The sequence below is a fragment of the Zophobas morio genome, unplaced genomic scaffold (genome assembly GCF_036711695.1).
Source record: "Zophobas morio isolate AGI-343-1 ecotype UQ-CSIRO unplaced genomic scaffold, CSIRO_AGI_Zmor_V1 ptg000004l, whole genome shotgun sequence".
Taxonomy (NCBI): Eukaryota; Metazoa; Arthropoda; class Insecta; order Coleoptera; family Tenebrionidae; genus Zophobas; species Zophobas morio.
In genome coordinates this window covers 2,961,212-2,979,504 of record NW_026972109.1, presented here as the reverse complement: position 1 = coordinate 2,979,504, position 18,293 = coordinate 2,961,212, and the positions used below count along the sequence as shown (strand labels likewise).

Sequence of the window (18,293 nt, the reverse complement as noted above, 5' to 3'; positions counted from 1 at the left end):
CTAATGAGCATTTTAACTTCGTAGTGCAAATTAATGTTGCTATCAACAACCCACGTGACACATTATTTTACATGAAGTGCTTTATTTGGTGTTCAACAGGTTACTACGTTTCAATTCTGCAGAGTGAATAACATGGAAGAATTTCAAAGTAGTGTGTTGGTATTTTTTGTGAATGGGAAAAAGGTAGGGTTTTTTGACACAGAATTTTTGTTGAGTCAGGCCACTTTATCTTATCTTAGTCCTTCAGCAGCAATTTTTTTTTTTTTTTGTAGATAGTGGACAATGAGGTTGATCCAGAATGGACTCTTCTGTTTTATTTAAGAAATAAATGTATCCTTGACACTTAAGAAAAATATTTGTACTTGTAAAACACAAATATTTGATAACCTGGTGAACCCCGATCAAAATAGGTAGTGCGCTCAAAGATTTAATTCAAAGGATAGAATCACTGATTAGTATGTATTTCTTAACTCACCTTAAATAGTTAGATTATGTGGAACCAAGTTAGGATGCGGAGAGGGTGGCTGCGGTGCTTGCACTGTGATGCTTTCAAAATATGACCGGATAAACAAGAAAATCATGTATCCTTTTATAAATTTTTCGTTTAAATCAAGTTGAGCACCTAAATTTTGCCTTATATTTTGTAGACATTTACCGATAAATGCTTGTTTGGCTCCAGTATGTGGCATGCACGGTTTAGCAGTAACCACAGTCGAAGGAATCGGTTCAACCAGAACCAAGCTGCATCCGGTTCAAGAAAGAATAGCTAAGTCACACGGTACACAATGCGGTTTCTGTACCCCAGGAATCGTAATGTCGATGTATACCCTTCTAAGAAACTCCCCCAAACCCAGGATGAAAGACCTAGAAGTAACATTCCAAGGAAATCTGTGTCGCTGTACAGGCTACAGACCCATCATGGAAGGGTACAAAACATTCACCGAAGAATGGGAATTGATACAAAATGGCAACAGATTAAACGGTGAACAAGGAAACGGTTGTGCGATGGGAGATAAATGCTGCAAGTTTCAAAACGGTACCACGAAAGACCCTGAAGAAGTTTTATTCAATCGAAACGAGTTCACACCGTATGATTCTTCCCAAGAACCTATTTTTCCACCGGAGCTAAAGATTTCCGATCAGTATGATAAACAATATTTGGTTATTAAAGGCAAAACGGTTACGTGGTTTAGACCAGTCAACTTGGAACAACTACTACAACTCAAGAAACAATTTCCTGACGCGAAACTGGTTGTAGGAAATACTGAAGTTGGTGTTGAAGTCAAATTTAAACAGATGGTGTATCCTGTTATTATCCAACCAGTGTTGATACCTGAAATGGTGGCTATTACTAACACTGAAAAGGGTGTCAGAATAGGAGCTTCTGTCACTTTCGCGAATATTGAAAGTTATTTGAAGAACGAAATTAATCGACTGCCTGAAGAGAAAACACGGATTTTTAAAAGCGTTATCGATATGTTGAATTGGTTTGCCGGTAAACAGATCAGAAGTGTGGGGGCTCTTGGGAGTAATATAATGACGGGAAGTCCAATTTCGGACATGCTTCCGATTCTTATGGCCAATGAAGTAACACTAGAGTTACAAAGTCGGGATAACGGAAAACGCGAAGTTCTTTTAGACGGAAACTTCTTTACTGGCTACAGAACAACAATAGTAAAACCAGAGGAGATACTTTCCGCTATTTATATTCCTTACACCAACAGCGACCGCTACTGTTACGCTTACAAACAAGCGAAAAGACGTGAAGACGACATCGCTATTGTAAACGCTGCCGTTAACGTCACTTTCGAACCAAAAACTGACATTATATTTGATATAAACGTAGCTTTCGGAGGAATGTCCTATAAGACCGTTACATCACCTAAAGCTAGATCACAGCTCAAGGGTCTACCCTGGAATCGACACACTTTAGAATTAGCTTTCACCCACTTACAAGAAGATTTGCCGCTAGACCCTGGTGCTCCTGGTGGAATGTACCTATACAGAAAATCGCTAACGCTAAGTTTGTTCTTCAAAGCATTCCTAGCAATTTCAGCAGATCTAGAAAAATATATCCCCCACATTAAAATCGATAAACGGGAGTTGAGCGGCATTACAAGTTTCGAGTCCAAGGAATACAAAAGTGCACAGTACTTCACAGTCGTGCCAAATACGCAAGAAAAAAGTGACGCTCTTCAACGCCCCATTATACACAAATCCGCCTATAAACACGCAACCGGAGAAGCAATATACTGTGACGACATCCCCTTCTTCGAAAACGAGCTCTATTTAGTCTTGGTGACCAGTACCAAATCACACGCAAAAATTTTGTCAATTGATCCGTCGGAAGCTTTAGCCATGGAAGGAGTGCTTTATTTCGTTTCTGATAAAGATCTCGACGAAGGAAACAATGTCATGGGTTATATGCACCACGATGAAAAAATATTTTATACAGATATAGTAACAAGTCAGGGTCAAGTTATAGGAGGGATAGTAGCAACGGATCAACTCACGGCAAGGAAAGCAGCTCGAAAGGTTAAAATTGAGTACGAAGATCGTCATCCCGTGATAGTTACCATTGCTGATGCCATCAAACACAACTCGTACTTTAAAAATCCCGACATAGTAATAGTAAAAGGGGATGTTGAAAAAGTTTTCGACGAAGCACCTCACGTTTTGGAGGGTGAATGTCACATAGGTGGTCAAGAGCACTTTTATCTTGAAACACAGGCGGTAGTTGCGGTTCCCAAAAAGGAAGACCAAGAAATGGACATCTACTCTGCTACTCAAGCGCCTACGCAGTTGGCTGTATGTACTCGTATTCGTCTAGTGGTGCAATAAAACGACTATAATGTGTGTTTTGTAGGAAATATTAGCTCAAGTTTTGGGTATACAACAGAACAAAATTGCCGTTAAAACGAAACGGTTGGGTGGCGGTTTCGGTGGCAAAGAAACCAAGTCCATAATAGTCGCCCTTCCGGTAGCAATTGCAGCCGTGAAGCTAAATCGTCCCGTCCGGTGTATGCTGGATAGAGATGAAGATATTGTGATAACTGGAGGTCGACACCCCTTTTACATAAAATACAAAATTGCTTTCAATAATGAGGGCAAAATTTTGGGCGCTTCTGGACAATTCTACAGCAACTGTGGCTATTCCTTGGATTTGTCGCCCTTAGTAAGTACACCTACAAGGCTCTTCTTGTACATAAAGCAGTAACTTATAGGTACTGGAACATGCTATCACCCACTTCCAAAATTCCTACAACATACCTGTCGTTCGACTTGAAGGTTATACATGCAAAACCAATTTGCCTTCAAACACGGCATTCAGAGGTTTTGGTTGTCCACAAGCTATGTTTGCAGCAGAAACCATGCTTCAACACATCGCTGACTATCTCAATAAAGATCCAGTCACACTGAGCGAATTAAATCTATACAAAGAAGGAGACGTGACCTTCTACAACCAAAAACTGACTAACTGTACTATAGACAAATGTTGGAACGAGTGTATACAGTCTTTCAAATATTTCGAAAAACGCAAAGGAGTAGATAATTTTAATCGAGAAAATCGTTACAAAAAACGCGGTTTGAGCGTCATTCCTACAACTTACGGTATCGGATTTCCTTTACCGTTCCTCTACCAAGCGGGAGCTTTGGTGTTAGTGTACACCGACGGATCAGTCCTTTTACATCACGGTGGCGTCGAAATGGGACAAGGACTCCAGACCAAAATGATACAAGTTGCTAGCCGATGTTTAGAAATCCCTATTGAAAAGATTCACACAGTTGACGTTTCAACAGACAAAGTACCTAACACCACTGCAACCGTTGCGAGTCTGAGTTCGGATTTAAATGGGGTAGCCGTTTTGAGAGCTTGTAACACCATCAAGGAACGACTACAACCATACAAAGAAGCCAACCCTAAAGGAACTTGGGAGGAATGGGTTAAGAAGGCTTATTTCGACCGCGTAAGCTTAAGTTCAACCGGCTACTATGGAGACTCTGATTTTGGATACAACTGGGAAACGGGAGAGGGACAGATGTACAACTATTTCACTTACGGTGTGGCGTGCTGTGAAGTTGAAATAGACACGTTAACAGGAGACCACCAAGTTCACAGCGTCGAAATTGTAATGGACTTAGGGGAAAGTTTGAACCCTGCTATCGACGTCGGTCAGATTGAAGGTGGTTTTATGCAAGGTTATGGTCTTTTCGTGCTTGAAGAATTAGTGTATTCGCCGTCTGGAACTAACTATACGAGAGGTCCTGGGAGTTATAAGCTTCCAGGTTTTGGAAACATTCCAGGAGAGTTTAATGTCGCGTTGCTTAAAGGGGTGTCAAACCCTAGAGCGGTTTATTCATCAAAGGTTGTTCTATTTTTTTTGAAAACTAGTGTTGATAGGAAAATTTGCAGGCTGTTGGGGAACCTCCACTGTTTCTTGGTAGTTCGATAGTTTTTGCTATTAAGGATGCTATAAAAGCGGCAAGGAAAGAAAGTGGGTACGATCCTGGCGATTTCAGGTTAGATTCGCCGGCTACTTCGGCGAAAATTCGTATGGCATGCCAAGATAATATCACGGCTAAGGTATTTCTATCTTGTTACATAAATCACAGTGTAAATATAAGTTATATTTTTTTTAAGTTTAAGGAGCCTGAACCTGGAACTTTTACACCTTGGAACGTTTTGGTAGAATAGGTTTTGACATATATTTTAGCGTTCCGGTTTATAAATAGTGTACCTATATGTTTTTCATATTCAAAGTAAATAAATAAATATAAAAACTGTGTAAACACTTTGACAATAAATAACTCGACCGTAATCTAGCATTTCGGATCAACTGACGTGTACTTAAATAATGTGAAAATCTTTACTACACTTTACCCATATATGCTTTGAAGGTAAACCACTTTTCGCAGTTGTGTTTGGCCTGGTATTTAAAACTAATTGTGCTATCAACACATCCACTTTAAGCCAATTTATCTATTTACGACTCACTATGTTGTAATTCTGAAACGCCGGTAGTATGGACCACATGAAGAATACTTCCAGTGTTTTGGTGTTTTTCGTAAACGGTAAAAAGGTAAGATATTAACGGCGTAGATTTTTGCAAAATTTAATAACAATTAAGAGTGCATTTACGTTATTTGTATCGATACCATCGGCTTTTATCTTATTTTACGCGTATTTGTTCTTTGGAGTGCAATGCAAAAGGTTATAATAGAATGTAAAATGAGATTCAAATTTTTATTTGTTTATACATATTACGTGGTGTTCCCTTATCGATCTGTACGTAACATTTAGTTTCTTATCTTTATTTTTGTTATCTTGCATGTACTAAGCAGTGGCGGCGTGGTGTTTGGCACCCCCTCCCCCCTCCCTACCCAATATAATAAAACAACAAATACTAAACGTGCTTACAGGTCTTTATTTTGGCAAAATATTTTATAATTTACTTTCCTCTATTTTTCAGTTGATAAAATGGAATTGAGACGGGGTTATATTTTGCCTTTTTTTTCTTAATATACATAGTATTCTTTCAACAACACAATACTCAAAAACACGTTTTTTATTTCTTGTGAAGAAATAAGTATTTTGCAGTTAAGCTCCGCCCTCTTGGTTGACGGCGAATAAAAAAATCATCACAATAGAGATAGGGCGGGTGGGCGGGCTTACATTTTTTCTTTTTGTTTTAATATGTGTAGACTTCTTTTCCCAACATGAAACTTAAAACATCTTTAAAATGGAAAATTTGTATAACGAAATATTGCAAAATCCATATTTCCTTGCAAACACCATTTTAACCATCTTTTAAGTTTTTTGTTATGAAAAAATGGCTATATATTTAAAAAAAAAAAGGCAAAATGTAAGCCCCGCCCACCCACTCTATCTCAATTCTGATGATTTTTTTTTATTCGTTGTAAGCTTAGGGACGGAGCATAACTGTAAAATTATTATTTTTCTATGAAAAATTAAGCGATATTTTCCTATACAAATTCGGCAATAAATCTTGTTGATTTAACAACGTAACGGCGAAAGTTAAAAGTTGGTCATCTCGAACGTCACCCCAACGGCGTGCCAACTTTCAACGGTAACGTCAACGGATGATATAAACGACTCATACCTTCGTTGCGTATTGATCTTACAACAGTAACGTCAACGTCTGTCTGTCTGTCTGTCTGTCTGTCTGTCTGTCTGTCTGTCTGTCTGTCCGTCTGTCTGTTGTCCCAATTCTTTTTTGTACCCTCGCTTTACGCCGTCACTGATACTAAGCCATTTTCAATGATCCATAATCATGTTAAATGAATTTTTTAGGTGGTCGACCACCAAATCGATCCTGAATGGACCCTTCTTTTTTATTTAAGAAATAAACGTATCCTTAAAAATGAAAAAATAAGAAATTTCTACGATGTCATAAACGTGTATATTTAATAATATAAAAAAATCGTTTATCAACATTATGATTTGGTAATCTGGCGACCTTCGATTCACAACTTCTCCTTATCATGTTGAAAAAGCGTGGTACTAAGAAGTGTACATTTGCTTAATTTACAAATAAAGAGTCGAATTATGCATTCTTTAACTAAAAATAGTCAGACTATGTGGAACCAAGTCGGGATGTGGGGAAGGAGGATGCGGTGCTTGCACTGTCATGGTTTCCAAATATGACCGAACAAACAAGAAAATCATGTATCCTTTTAAAAATTTTTAACTAACAATCACCAAGTAGCTAAATCCTTATAGCTTTTAGTCATCTACCAGTAAACGCCTGCTTGGCCCCAATATGCTCTATGCACGGCTTAGCTGTAACAACTGTCGAAGGAATCGGTTCAACCAGAACCAAGCTGCATCCGGTTCAAGAAAGAATAGCTAAGTCACACGGTACCCAATGCGGTTTCTGTACCCCAGGAATCGTAATGTCGATGTATACTCTCCTGAGAAACTCTTCCAAACCCACGATGAAAGACCTAGAAGTAGCATTCCAAGGAAATCTGTGTCGCTGTACCGGCTACAGACCCATCATGGAAGGGTACAAAACATTCACCGAAGAATGGGAATTGATTCAAAATGGTAACAGATTAAACGGTGAACAAGGAAACGGTTGTGCGATGGGAGATAAATGCTGCAAGCTTCAAAACGGTACCACGAAAGATCCTGAAGAAGTTTTATTCAATCGAAACGAGTTCACACCGTATGATTCTTCCCAAGAACCTATTTTTCCGCCGGAGCTAAAGATTTCCGATCAGTATGATAAACAATATTTGGTTATTAAAGGCAAAACGGTTACGTGGTTTAGACCAGTCAACTTGGAACAACTACTACAACTCAAGAAACAATTTCCTGACGCGAAACTGGTTGTAGGAAATACTGAAGTTGGTGTTGAAGTTAAATTTAAACAGATGGTGTATCCTGTTATTATCCAACCAGTGTTGATACCTGAAATGGTGGCTATTACTAACTCTGAAAAGGGTGTTAGAATAGGCGCTTCTGCCACTTTCACGGATATTGAAACTTATTTGAAAAACGAAATTAATCGACTGCCTGAAGAGAAAACACGGATTTTTAAAAGCATTGTCGATATGTTGATTTGGTTTTCTGGTAAACAGATCAGAAGTGTGGGGGCTCTTGGTAGTAATATAATGACGGGAAGTCCAATTTCGGACATGCTTCCGATTCTAATGGCGAATGAAGTAACACTAGAGTTGCAAAGTCGGGATAACGGAAAACGCGAAGTTCTTTTAGACGGAAACTTCATTAGTGGTTACAGAACAACAATAGTAAAACCAGAGGAGATACTTTCCGCCATTTATATTCCTTACACTAACAGCGACCGCTACTGTTACGCTTACAAACAAGCAAAAAGACGTGAAGACGACATCGCTATTGTAAACGCTGCCGTTAACGTCACTTTCGAACCAAAAACTGACATTATATCTGATATAAACGTCGCTTTCGGAGGAATGTCCTACAAGACCGTTACATCACCTAAAGCTAGATCACAGCTGAAGGGTCTATCCTGGAATCGATACACTTTAGAATTAGCTTTCACCCACTTACAACAAGATTTGCCGCTGGACCCTGGTGCTCCCGGTGGAATGTACCTATACCGAAAATCCCTAACTTTAAGTTTGTTCTTCAAAGCATTCCTAGCAATTTCAGCAGATCTACAAAAATATATCCCCCACATTAAAATCGATAAGCGGGAGTTGAGCGGCATCACAAGTTTCGAGCCCAAGGAATACAAAAGTGCACAGTACTTCACCGTCGTTCCAAAAACCCAAGAAAAAAGTGACGCTCTTCAACGCCCTATAATCCACAAATCGGCTTATAAACACGCAACCGGAGAAGCAATATTCTGTGACGACATCCCCTTCTTCGAAAACGAGCTCTATTTAGCATTCGTTACAAGCACCAAATCGCATGCCAAAATTTTGTCAGTTGATACCACCGAAGCTCTAGCCATGCAAGGAGTTCACTATTTCGTCTCCGCTAAAGACCTCGACCCAGGAAAAAACTGCATGGGTTACGTGGAACGTGACGAAAAAATTTTCTACACTGATATAGTAACGAGTCAAGGACAAATTATCGGAGGAATAGTCGCAAGTGACGAAATTACAGCAAGAAAAGCGGCCCGAAAAGTTAGAATAGAATATGAAGACCTTTATCCCGTTATTGTTACTATAGCGGATGCCATCAAACACAATTCGTTCTTCAAAAACCCCGACAAAGTAATAGTTAAAGGCGATGTTGAAAAAGCGTTTCACGAAACACCTCACGTTTTGGAAGGCGAGTGTCACATTAGTGGCCAAGAGCACTTTTACCTTGAAACCCAATCCGTGGTTGTGGTGCCCAAGAAAGAGGACCAAGAAATGGAAATCTACTCGGCCACTCAATGTCCGAGCCAACTAGCTGTAAGTATTTTCACGAAACAAAACTAAAACAAACATTTTTTTGTCGTAGGAAGCGGTAGCCCAACTTTTGGGTATCCAACAGAACAAAATCGTCGTAAAAACAAAGCGCGTAGGTGGTGGTTTCGGTGGGAAAGAAACCAAGTGCTTCCTACTAGCCCTTCCTGCAGCAGTCGCTGCCGTCAAACTAAACCGTCCGATTCGTTGTGTCTTGGAAAGAGATGAAGATATCGTGATGACTGGAGGTCGGCACCCCTTCCTCATAAAATACAAAGTGGCTTTTAACAATGACGGCAAAATTTTGGGAGCCCACACCAAATTTTACAACAACTGTGGCTACTCCATAGATGTGTCATCTTTAGTAAGTAAACACAACGCTCTTACTTGTACAACTTTAACAACTTGTAGGTACTGGAACACGCTATGACCCACTTCCAAAATTCGTACAACATCCCGGTCATACGACTTGAAGGTTATACGTGCAAAACCAACCTTCCGTCAAACACAGCGTTCAGAGCAACCGGTTGTCCACAAGCAATGTTCTCAGCTGAAAACATGCTTCAAGACATTTCTGATTACCTCAACAAAGACCCAGTAACCCTAAGCGAGTTAAATTTATACCGAGAAGGAGACACAACCTTCTACAACCAGAAGCACACCAACTGTACTTTACAAAAGTGCTGGAATGAGTGTCTACACTCTTCTAGATACTTAGAAAAGCGCAAAGAAGTAGATACTTTTAATCGGGAAAATCGTTACAAGAAACGCGGTTTGAGTGTCATTCCGACAACATATGGAGTCGGGTTTCCACTACCCCACCTCCATCAAGCTGGAGCTTTGGTACTAGTGTACACCGATGGGTCAGTCCTTTTAAATCACGGTGGTGTGGAAATGGGACAAGGTGTACAGACCAAAATGCTACAAGTTGCTAGTAGGTGTCTAGAAATCCCCATTGAGAAGATTCACACAGTTGACGTTTCAACTGATAAAGTACCGAATAGTACTGCAACTGCTGCCAGTGTAAGTTCGGATTTGAATGGGATGGCGGTTTTGCAAGCTTGTAACACCATCAAAGAACGATTAAAACCGTACAAAGAGGCAAATCCGGAAGGTACTTGGGAGGAATGGGTTAAGAAGGCTTATTTCGACCGTGTAAGCTTAAGTTCAACTGGGTATTATAAGGACTGGGATGACTTTGGATACAACTGGGACACAGGAGAGGGACGAATGTACAATTATTACACTTATGGTGTGGCGTGCTGTGAAGTTGAAATAGACACGTTAACAGGAGACCATCAAGTTCACAGCGTCGACATTGTAATGGATTTAGGTGAAAGTTTGAACCCTGCAATTGACGTTGGTCAAATCGAAGGGGCCTTCATGCAAGGGTACGGCTTATTCGTACTAGAAGAATTAATTTATTCGCCAGATGGAACTAACTATAGTAGAGGCCCCGGTACCTATAAGATTCCAGGTTTTGGAAACATTCCAGGAGAATTTAATGTGTCTTTACTGAAAGGATCATCCAACTCTAGAGCTGTGTATTCATCAAAGGTGAAAATTTTGAAACGTCGAAACGATTTATAAACTAATCAAAATTTTAGGCAATCGGGGAACCTCCTCTATTCTTAGGAAGCTCTGTTGCTTTTGCCATTAGAGATGCAATCAAAGCAGCAAGAAAAGAAAATGGTCATAGTCCAGGTTTTAAGCTAGATTCTCCAGCTACTCCAGCTAGAATTCGTCTGGCATGTCAAGACAACATAACCTCTAAGGTAACAATTCCAAGTACGGGTCTTAACTGAAAATAATCTTGACACTTTGCAGTTCCAGGAAGCCGAACCCGGCACTTTCACCCCTTGGAATGTACTTGTTTAAAAAAAAACGCAAACGTAACAAATTGTTTTATTCGTCAGAAGAAACGCAGCTGAAGCAATACAAGAAAGCCAGTTTCCTTTTATTCTTTTTGCGGTCACACCCACTTTTGTTTTTGTCTTTACTGCTGCTAATTCTAATTGTGGTTCGTTGTGTGGTAGTACATTTTTCAGAACAGATGCTAGAAGTTGTTGGTTCAATCAGCAATTCCGGGTCCATTTGTGTTTTTTCTTCAGTACTTGTCTTCAGTTCTTCTGGTTCACGCTCTTCCACCTTCCCCGCTTCCGCTATCTCTTCTTCAGACATCTTGATCTGCACAGATTTTTGTGAACATTCGACGGTAGTTTGTAACGACTTACTTTCGATGGAATGTATTTCCAGCCCGCACTGACTCGCGCTCTTCGTCTCGATGCGCACCTCCACACAGTAATCGACCGAACACACATCCACCGGGGGCTCAAACAACGCTTTTATGTCCGGTCGTTCGAAAAAGTTACTAGACACTTTTCTAGATTTTATGGTGGCGTAGCCGCTCTCTTCGGAACCAGGAGCGCTAAGCGAATCTACACATTGTCAATTAGTTTGCCATTTTTTTGGGAAAAAAGCTTACCAATGATGTGGTCCTGACTCCCTAGGAGGTCCCGACTATCGACTTTGTCTGAATTTTTTTCGAAAGACGAAATTTCGCTCAGACTTTCCTGGTTGGTCATTTGGAGGTTGTACCAATCGTGGAGTTTCCTATCGGAGAGTACGTCGTCAGTGGACACGTCGTCGGAACTACAACACTTAACGTCGACGCTGAAGGAAAAATCCTTCTTGAGGAAGTTGTTGTTTTCGTTGAGGATCTCGTTGAGGGCTTGTTCGACTGGTAACGTGAAGAGTTCGTTGAATTTTTCGCTATCGACAACCTCGAGGTACGGTTGAGGAAGATCGTCGTCGTAGAATTCTTTCACAATTTCTGGTTGACTTAGTACTGACGAGTTGGATCGGGTGTCTTGAGAGCAGTCAATCGGAGGGACAACTTCTTTCGGTTCTTTCGGTGATAGTGTAACCTTGTCGATATCAGGGTTACTCACGGTGAGGTACCTCACTTCTAACACTTGAGGCGGAATCACTGGCGTCTTCTGGTTTTTACTAAGCGCGTTCTTGCGGAGATTATCAGCGTATTGCTTCCGTTTGTGCCACCGACTGAGCTTATCGTCGTCTTTGTACGACTTAGTGAGGAAAAAACTAGTTTCGTTTTTGGACGAAGCGACCGATTTATCACCACACGTACTATTACTTAGGGAGGTTTTGGCAGACGATGGTTCAAAATTTTTACCCACTTTCTTGTTGGCTTGTAATTTTGTATCAGACTTGGATGCTTCGGGTGATTTAATCGACTTCTTACTGCTGACTCTACTCCAAGTGTCATTCGACGATTTTGAAGCCGACTTGAAACCTTTTTGACCACTAGCAGTTGATTCTTTTGGATACATAACTGGAGCTGACGATGGTAGATATCGTTTCCTACTGGCGTTAGACGCAGTTGTACTTCTGGTCGACTTGTTGTCAAAATTACTAGCTTTGCTTTGTCTAGACACAGTTGACGCTTTACTCATTCTGGATTCTTTTTTATCAACTTTTGGGATAGCGGACGGGCGTGATTTTTTCTCTGGATTGTCTTGTTGCGTTCCACTCGAAATCGTCTGCAGCTTTGTGGATTTCGTACTATTATATCTATCTTCAACGACGCTAGATCTAGCACTATTGGACTTGGAACTAGGTAAACTTCGTGTTTTAACACCGACTTCAGTTTTTTCAAGTTTGTCTTCGTGCGGTTTTGGCGTTGACACTTTCTGTTTCTGTGTTTTGCTTCTACGATTTTTGTTATCTTCCAACGTCGGTACAGTTTTCACTTCTTCGTGTGTTACTTTCGGGTTAAAAAGGTCGGCACTTTTTTTACGCGACTTGGCGACTGGAGATGGCTCCCTAGGCAACTCGAGGATCTTAGCATGACTGTTTAATACCGGTATCTTCGATTTTTGTTTGCTCCTTCCAACTTTCTTTTCTTCTTTGTTAGTTTCCTTGGACTTAGCGAGAATCCTGCAAGGTTCTGGCTTGATAACAACCGACGACACGTTTGTTTCTAATTTAAGTTTCTGATCTTGTGACGATTTTCTTCTGCTTTTTTTGCGCTTCTTGGGTGCTTCTTCGACTGATTGCTCCGACATGTCTTGGTACAACTTATGGCTATCACTGAAAGTCTGAAAAGTAGTACTATTTGTAAAATCTGAATCTTTGTCGACACCACGATTGTATTTATAGTATTTTTTGAACGTCTTCAAATTCTTCTTTTTCTCGACCGAGTTATCGCTAACTTGGACTGGCGAAATCGCCACCACCGAAAACGTGTTCTTCACCAGACAAAACTTGTGTCGTAGCGGATTGGCTCTCGAAACGTTTTGCATCTTCGTTTCTTCTGTCTTGTCAAGCCGAAACACATTGTTTTCGTCCACGTCTGCTATCCACCATTTCGATTTGGTCTTAGATTGCGACGGAAGTTTGACTTCTTGACTAGCCACTGGCTTCTCTTGAAGCTTATTGGCTGACGATTTCGAGTTACGACTTTCCTTCGGCTGAATGGTTTGAACGCTTTGCTTGTCTGGATTTTTCTGACTTGCTTTCTTCTCTTTCTTCTGAAACGTATCCAAGTCTTCAAAAACTAGCTTGTTGTGAACTGAAGGCGGTGATTTTCGTTTGTGTGAGCTACCAATAGCTTGATCCGGGTAAGATTTGTCCACGGTTCGTTCTTTATTATGTTTCTTGGAGTCTCGCACTTCGACTAATTGCTCTTTGTCGCGTTTTTTGACCGGTTTTACCACCTCCTTCACAGTCGGTTTAAGTGGTACAAAAATCATGTTTGTGTTGTCTTCGCTATAACGGTGATCCTTATAGTATTTCTCGTTCAAGGGAATAAACTCCGCCTTGTCGTGCGAATGTTTGTCAAAAACGAAAAACTTCTTAAAGAAGTTGGAACCCGGACTTTTGGTCGGTTCTCTCTCACTATTAATGAGTTTAAAAATCTCTTTTCGTGTTAACCACTGACATTCATCTCTGTGTTTGTTCTGTTTTTGCTGCTTTAGAAACTGCTCGAAGTAGTCGTCCGATTTTCTAGTGCTTCGTCTCTCGTGGTCTCTATCTCGGTTGGAACTTTTGTGTTTATTTTTAACCTGAGATTCTTCCGTTTTTCTGACGCTTTTCTTCCGGTGCTGCTTTAACTCCTCCGGCGAAATAAAAAATATCTCTGTTTGACTGTAATTTCCTTGGGGCTCCTTCGTCCTGTGTGTCCTCAACGACTCGCTCGATTTGTTCCTGTGGCTGCGGCGTTTCTCGTCCCGTTTTTTCGAATACCGTGAATTTGTGTCTGCATCGTTGGCACTTTTGATTTTCCGCTTTTGCGCTTTGTCGCTCGATCCACTTTCCTTTTTGTATATGTATTTCACGTACTTGTCTTTGGTAGTGTCTGGCTCTTCGTTTAAATTTTTCAAAACGAAATGGCCGAATTTTTGAAATTGTTTATGCATAATACGTCTCTGCTTCTAATGAATTGGCATTCTAGGTTGCTGAAGCTTGACCCGAGGCCGATTTTTGCTCGTTAGATCATTATAACAACTGGACGCAATTTTATTACATAATTGCAATGAAGCGTCAGATTTTGAACGAAACGAAAAGTTGAAAATTCATTACTGTCGTGGGGATTGCCTAGGAACGGGGTGATTATTGAATAGATGGGTCGATAAACTTAGACTAATTTATTACACCTAAATAAACAACAACACGTTAGCTAACTTTGGGGTCGTTTTTAATACTGTCGTCCAGTTCTTTTTCAACGTGGGTTCCTTCAAACACGGTTTGTCGCCTTAGTAATTCCTGCATCTGCAGCATCTGGAACTTCATTTGAGAGTACTTGTAGCGACACTGGATCCAGTAGACCAGAGTAACTCCACAGAAACTATAAACGGCGAAATTACAAGCCGCCAGTGGTCTACTTTTAAACATAAAGTGCCCCAGACCTAGTCCCAAGCCTCCATAAATTCCATACAAAAAACTGTTGCGAAAACAGGGAATTTTTGAAACGTCGCGCCCGAAAATGATGAGGCTCTACAAACAAAGATGACGCTGAACACAATGTCAAAAATAACCGCATGACAACTCGGATATCAATCAATTTTGGTGAATAGACGTACCTTGTCTGGGGGCGGCTTTTCAAGCTCTTTATTGTCGGCGTCTTGTTCCGCCATTTAAGCTTTGCTAAGCCGCTTTTAACTAAACTACAAGTCTGACAATAAATCACTTCTGGACGGCGCTTTTTAGGTTAAGGTCTTCTGTCGTTTCGCAGATTCGTGTTTGTCATGTTTGCAACCGGCTACCAGAGGGCGCCACTTCTCCTCGCTTGGAAAAATCAAACAAAAAACGAAATCAACTTCGTACACAGCAGGTTGATCATTTTATCCAAAAAAGTGTTAGTTTTTCTGAAACAATTTTTTTTTTAGTTGATTGTTTCGGTTTTATTTTGCAGAATTCTGTCATCGCGGGGCACCATCTCGCGGCTGCCGCCATATCTAGGTTAATCACGTGACGACACGTGAATCCAATACTAGCGCAGTTGCTGATTTTGGTCGGGCTGTGAAAGACGTGTTGTCAAAGATGTCTTATCAGAATACAATGTCGGCCAAACAGGCCTCCAGGGAGCACGTTTTGGCGGTTTCCCGTGACTTCGTCTCACAACCAAGACTCAGTAAGTCATTTAGCATTTTTTTGGGTCCAAATTGGGCGAAAATCGCGCGAAAATTGGGTGGGTCGTCGAGCAATGGACGACACCGAGCGGGTCATATGACTAAAATTTCCTCCGGTTTTTAGAGCCTGCACCAGAAAAATCGATTAAAATAAACAAACGCCGTCTAAATTTAACCCTTCCCGTATTCATTCCAGTTATATTTCGAGGATTTTCGGGAGAAATCAGCTGTTTGTAGTGTCATGTGACCCAATCTCATGACAGCCACTCCTCTACTAGTTTAAAGTTTGGCTAAATTTATTATAGCTTATAAAACCGTGACTGGTGTAAACGGCCCATTGGTAATTTTGGACGATGTCAAGTTCCCCAAATTCAACGAAATCGTCCAGCTTAAACTGGCTGATGGTAGCATACGGTCAGGGCAAGTACTGGAAGTCAGTGGCTCGAAAGCCGTCGTCCAGGTATTCGAAGGGACTTCGGGGATCGACGCCAAACACACGGTTTGTGAGTTCACGGGGGACATCTTGAGGACACCGGTGTCGGAAGACATGTTAGGGCGAGTGTTCAACGGCTCAGGCAAACCCATTGACAAAGGTTAGTGACTCAGTGGTGTCCAGTTTAGCATCGTTGCATAACCAAACATCAATCTCTAGGTCCGCCAATTCTGGCTGAAGACTTCTTGGACATCCAAGGCCAGCCCATCAACCCCTGGTCGCGTATCTACCCCGAAGAAATGATCCAAACCGGCATCTCCGCCATCGACGTGATGAACTCCATCGCCCGTGGTCAAAAAATCCCCATTTTCTCGGCTGCCGGTTTGCCCCACAACGAAATCGCCGCCCAGATTTGTAGACAAGCCGGTCTTGTCAAACTCCCCGGAAAATCGGTTCTCGACGACCACGAAGACAATTTCGCCATCGTTTTCGCCGCTATGGGTGTCAATATGGAAACCGCTCGTTTCTTCAAGCAAGATTTCGAAGAAAACGGCTCTATGGAGAACGTGTGTTTGTTCTTGAACTTGGCCAACGACCCGACCATCGAAAGAATTATTACGCCCCGTCTCGCTCTAACCGCGGCCGAATTCATGGCGTACCAATGCGAAAAGCACGTGTTGGTCATCTTGACTGACATGTCTTCGTACGCCGAGGCCTTGCGTGAGGTGAGTTACACGTAATGCGCGTATTACGCATGCGTGAGAAATAGGTGTCGTTCGTGCGTAATGACATATTATGTAGGTATCAGCCGCTCGTGAAGAAGTACCCGGTCGCCGTGGTTTCCCCGGTTACATGTACACCGATTTGGCCACAATTTACGAACGTGCTGGTCGTGTAGAGGGTAGAAACGGTTCGATTACTCAAATTCCAATTCTTACTATGCCTAACGACGATATCACTCATCCTATTCCCGATTTGACTGGTTATATTACTGAGGGGCAAATCTACGTAGATCGTCAACTCCACAACAGACAGATCTATCCACCAATCAACGTGTTGCCGTCTTTGTCGCGTTTGATGAAGTCCGCTATTGGTGAAGGTATGACAAGGAAAGATCACTCAGACGTGTCTAATCAACTGGTAAGTGGTTGTTTGCGGTTGTGTATTTTTTTAATATTGTTGTTTAGTACGCTTGCTACGCCATCGGTAAGGACGTCCAAGCCATGAAGGCCGTCGTCGGTGAAGAAGCTTTGACCCCTGACGATCTCCTATATTTGGAGTTCTTGTCGAAATTCGAGAAGAACTTCATCACACAGGGTAGCTATGAAAATCGTACCGTTTTCGAGTCGTTGGATATTGGCTGGCAGTTGCTGCGTATCTTCCCCAAGGAGATGTTGAAACGTATTCCAGCAGCCACTCTGGCGGAATTTTACCCAAGAGACTCACGCCATTAGTTTTTTTGTTATTATACCTCATAGGTTTGTTTTAAAGTCCACTTATTTTTAGCCATATTGAGCCAATTACGGTGCAATTTTGTAAATAACTAAAACATCTACGACCGTACTTCATTCTTCTTCATTTGTATATTGTAAATTGCAAAGATTATATTTTATTTGACTTATGTTTTAAAAAGTAGAAAAAGAAGACAATATGTATAATATCACGATAGGTATTGATATTATTGTTATCTATTATTAGCACAATTTTCTTTATTAAGAATTCAAAGTGGAAAGCGATAACATTCCATTACATTATAATTCTTGTTATTAAATGTTGTATAAAGCAATACACCTACCAGCTTTCAGTATTTTTTAGTTGTACATTACGTGGTGAATGGAAACTGCTATGTAGCATTCGACAACTCTTCTTTTGGTGTTATTATAAGCGAACAACCTATTATCTTTAGATTAGTGTAAAAATTGTGAATAAATGTATGTTAACGGTTTCTAGATTTGTCATGTTCAAATTGTTTTATTAGAGAATGGAGTTTATGTTTTATGTGAAATCTTGTTGAATAAATGCTGTACAAAATAGACAGTTGTTTATTTTTAAAGACCGCCATAACCATCCAGCATAAAGTAAGAACAATAAACGCATTACTTAAGTAAGGTTATAAATTACGTAATGATTTTAATTATTGTTCATTTTTATTTGAAGTAGTGCAAGTTACACACAAAAGTAATAAAGAGGAATGAACCCGATTTTTTAATAAATAACTTTTTGACATATTTCATAAAAAAGAAACGAAAATGGAAAGAGTATAATTTATCAGCCTCGCTTGATGCCCTAGATTCCAGAAATAT

General features: G+C 40.7%; 5 protein-coding genes across 8 annotated transcripts; 3 read left to right on the top strand and 2 right to left on the bottom strand.

The window, feature by feature from the left end:
* The first annotated feature begins 47 nt into the window (after positions 1 to 47).
* LOC135137437 (xanthine dehydrogenase-like) lies at positions 48 to 4,791 on the top strand. The gene is made up of 8 exons (XM_064067085.1): positions 48 to 183; positions 273 to 330; positions 485 to 581; positions 648 to 2,808; positions 2,867 to 3,175; positions 3,225 to 4,367; positions 4,415 to 4,585; positions 4,643 to 4,791. Exons 1-8 carry the CDS (start codon positions 133 to 135, stop codon positions 4,694 to 4,696), a joined length of 4,044 nt encoding a protein of 1,347 aa, XP_063923155.1. The 5' UTR covers positions 48 to 132; the 3' UTR covers positions 4,697 to 4,791.
* Positions 4,792 to 4,910: 119 nt separating this feature from the next.
* LOC135137381 (xanthine dehydrogenase-like) lies at positions 4,911 to 10,804 on the top strand. Of its 2 annotated transcripts, XM_064067010.1 has the most exons (8): positions 4,911 to 5,081; positions 6,314 to 6,371; positions 6,592 to 6,688; positions 6,750 to 8,910; positions 8,960 to 9,268; positions 9,316 to 10,461; positions 10,512 to 10,679; positions 10,732 to 10,804. In XM_064067010.1, exons 1-8 carry the CDS (start codon positions 5,025 to 5,027, stop codon positions 10,780 to 10,782), a joined length of 4,047 nt encoding a protein of 1,348 aa, XP_063923080.1. In that variant the 5' UTR covers positions 4,911 to 5,024; the 3' UTR covers positions 10,783 to 10,804. The 2 variants fall into 2 exon arrangements, with proteins under 2 accessions (XP_063923080.1, XP_063923086.1); XM_064067016.1 differs by lacking the exons at positions 4,911 to 5,081; positions 6,592 to 6,688.
* LOC135137391 (NK-tumor recognition protein-like) lies at positions 10,794 to 14,345 on the bottom strand. Of its 3 annotated transcripts, XM_064067029.1 has the most exons (3): positions 11,390 to 14,345; positions 11,139 to 11,342; positions 11,003 to 11,091 (listed from the first exon to the last, which is right to left on the bottom strand). In XM_064067029.1, exons 1-3 carry the CDS (start codon positions 14,343 to 14,345, stop codon positions 11,078 to 11,080), a joined length of 3,174 nt encoding a protein of 1,057 aa, XP_063923099.1. In that variant the 3' UTR covers positions 11,003 to 11,077. The 3 variants fall into 3 exon arrangements, with proteins under 3 accessions (XP_063923093.1, XP_063923099.1, XP_063923107.1); XM_064067023.1 differs by having other exon boundaries at positions 10,794 to 11,342; XM_064067037.1 differs by lacking the exon at positions 11,003 to 11,091 and having other exon boundaries at positions 11,245 to 11,332.
* A 213-nt stretch (positions 14,346 to 14,558) lies between these two features.
* On the bottom strand, positions 14,559 to 15,208 carry LOC135137423 (cytochrome c oxidase assembly protein COX20, mitochondrial). Its single transcript, XM_064067060.1, has 2 exons — positions 15,009 to 15,208; positions 14,559 to 14,922 (listed from the first exon to the last, which is right to left on the bottom strand). The coding sequence occupies exons 1-2, from the start codon at positions 15,060 to 15,062 to the stop codon at positions 14,602 to 14,604; spliced, it is 375 nt and encodes a 124-aa protein (XP_063923130.1). The 5' UTR covers positions 15,063 to 15,208; the 3' UTR covers positions 14,559 to 14,601.
* Positions 15,209 to 15,418: 210 nt separating this feature from the next.
* Positions 15,419 to 18,023, top strand: LOC135137412 (V-type proton ATPase subunit B). The gene is made up of 5 exons (XM_064067049.1): positions 15,419 to 15,559; positions 15,863 to 16,150; positions 16,210 to 16,715; positions 16,792 to 17,130; positions 17,178 to 18,023. Exons 1-5 carry the CDS (start codon positions 15,469 to 15,471, stop codon positions 17,442 to 17,444), a joined length of 1,491 nt encoding a protein of 496 aa, XP_063923119.1. The 5' UTR covers positions 15,419 to 15,468; the 3' UTR covers positions 17,445 to 18,023.
* Positions 18,024 to 18,293: the final 270 nt, after the last annotated feature.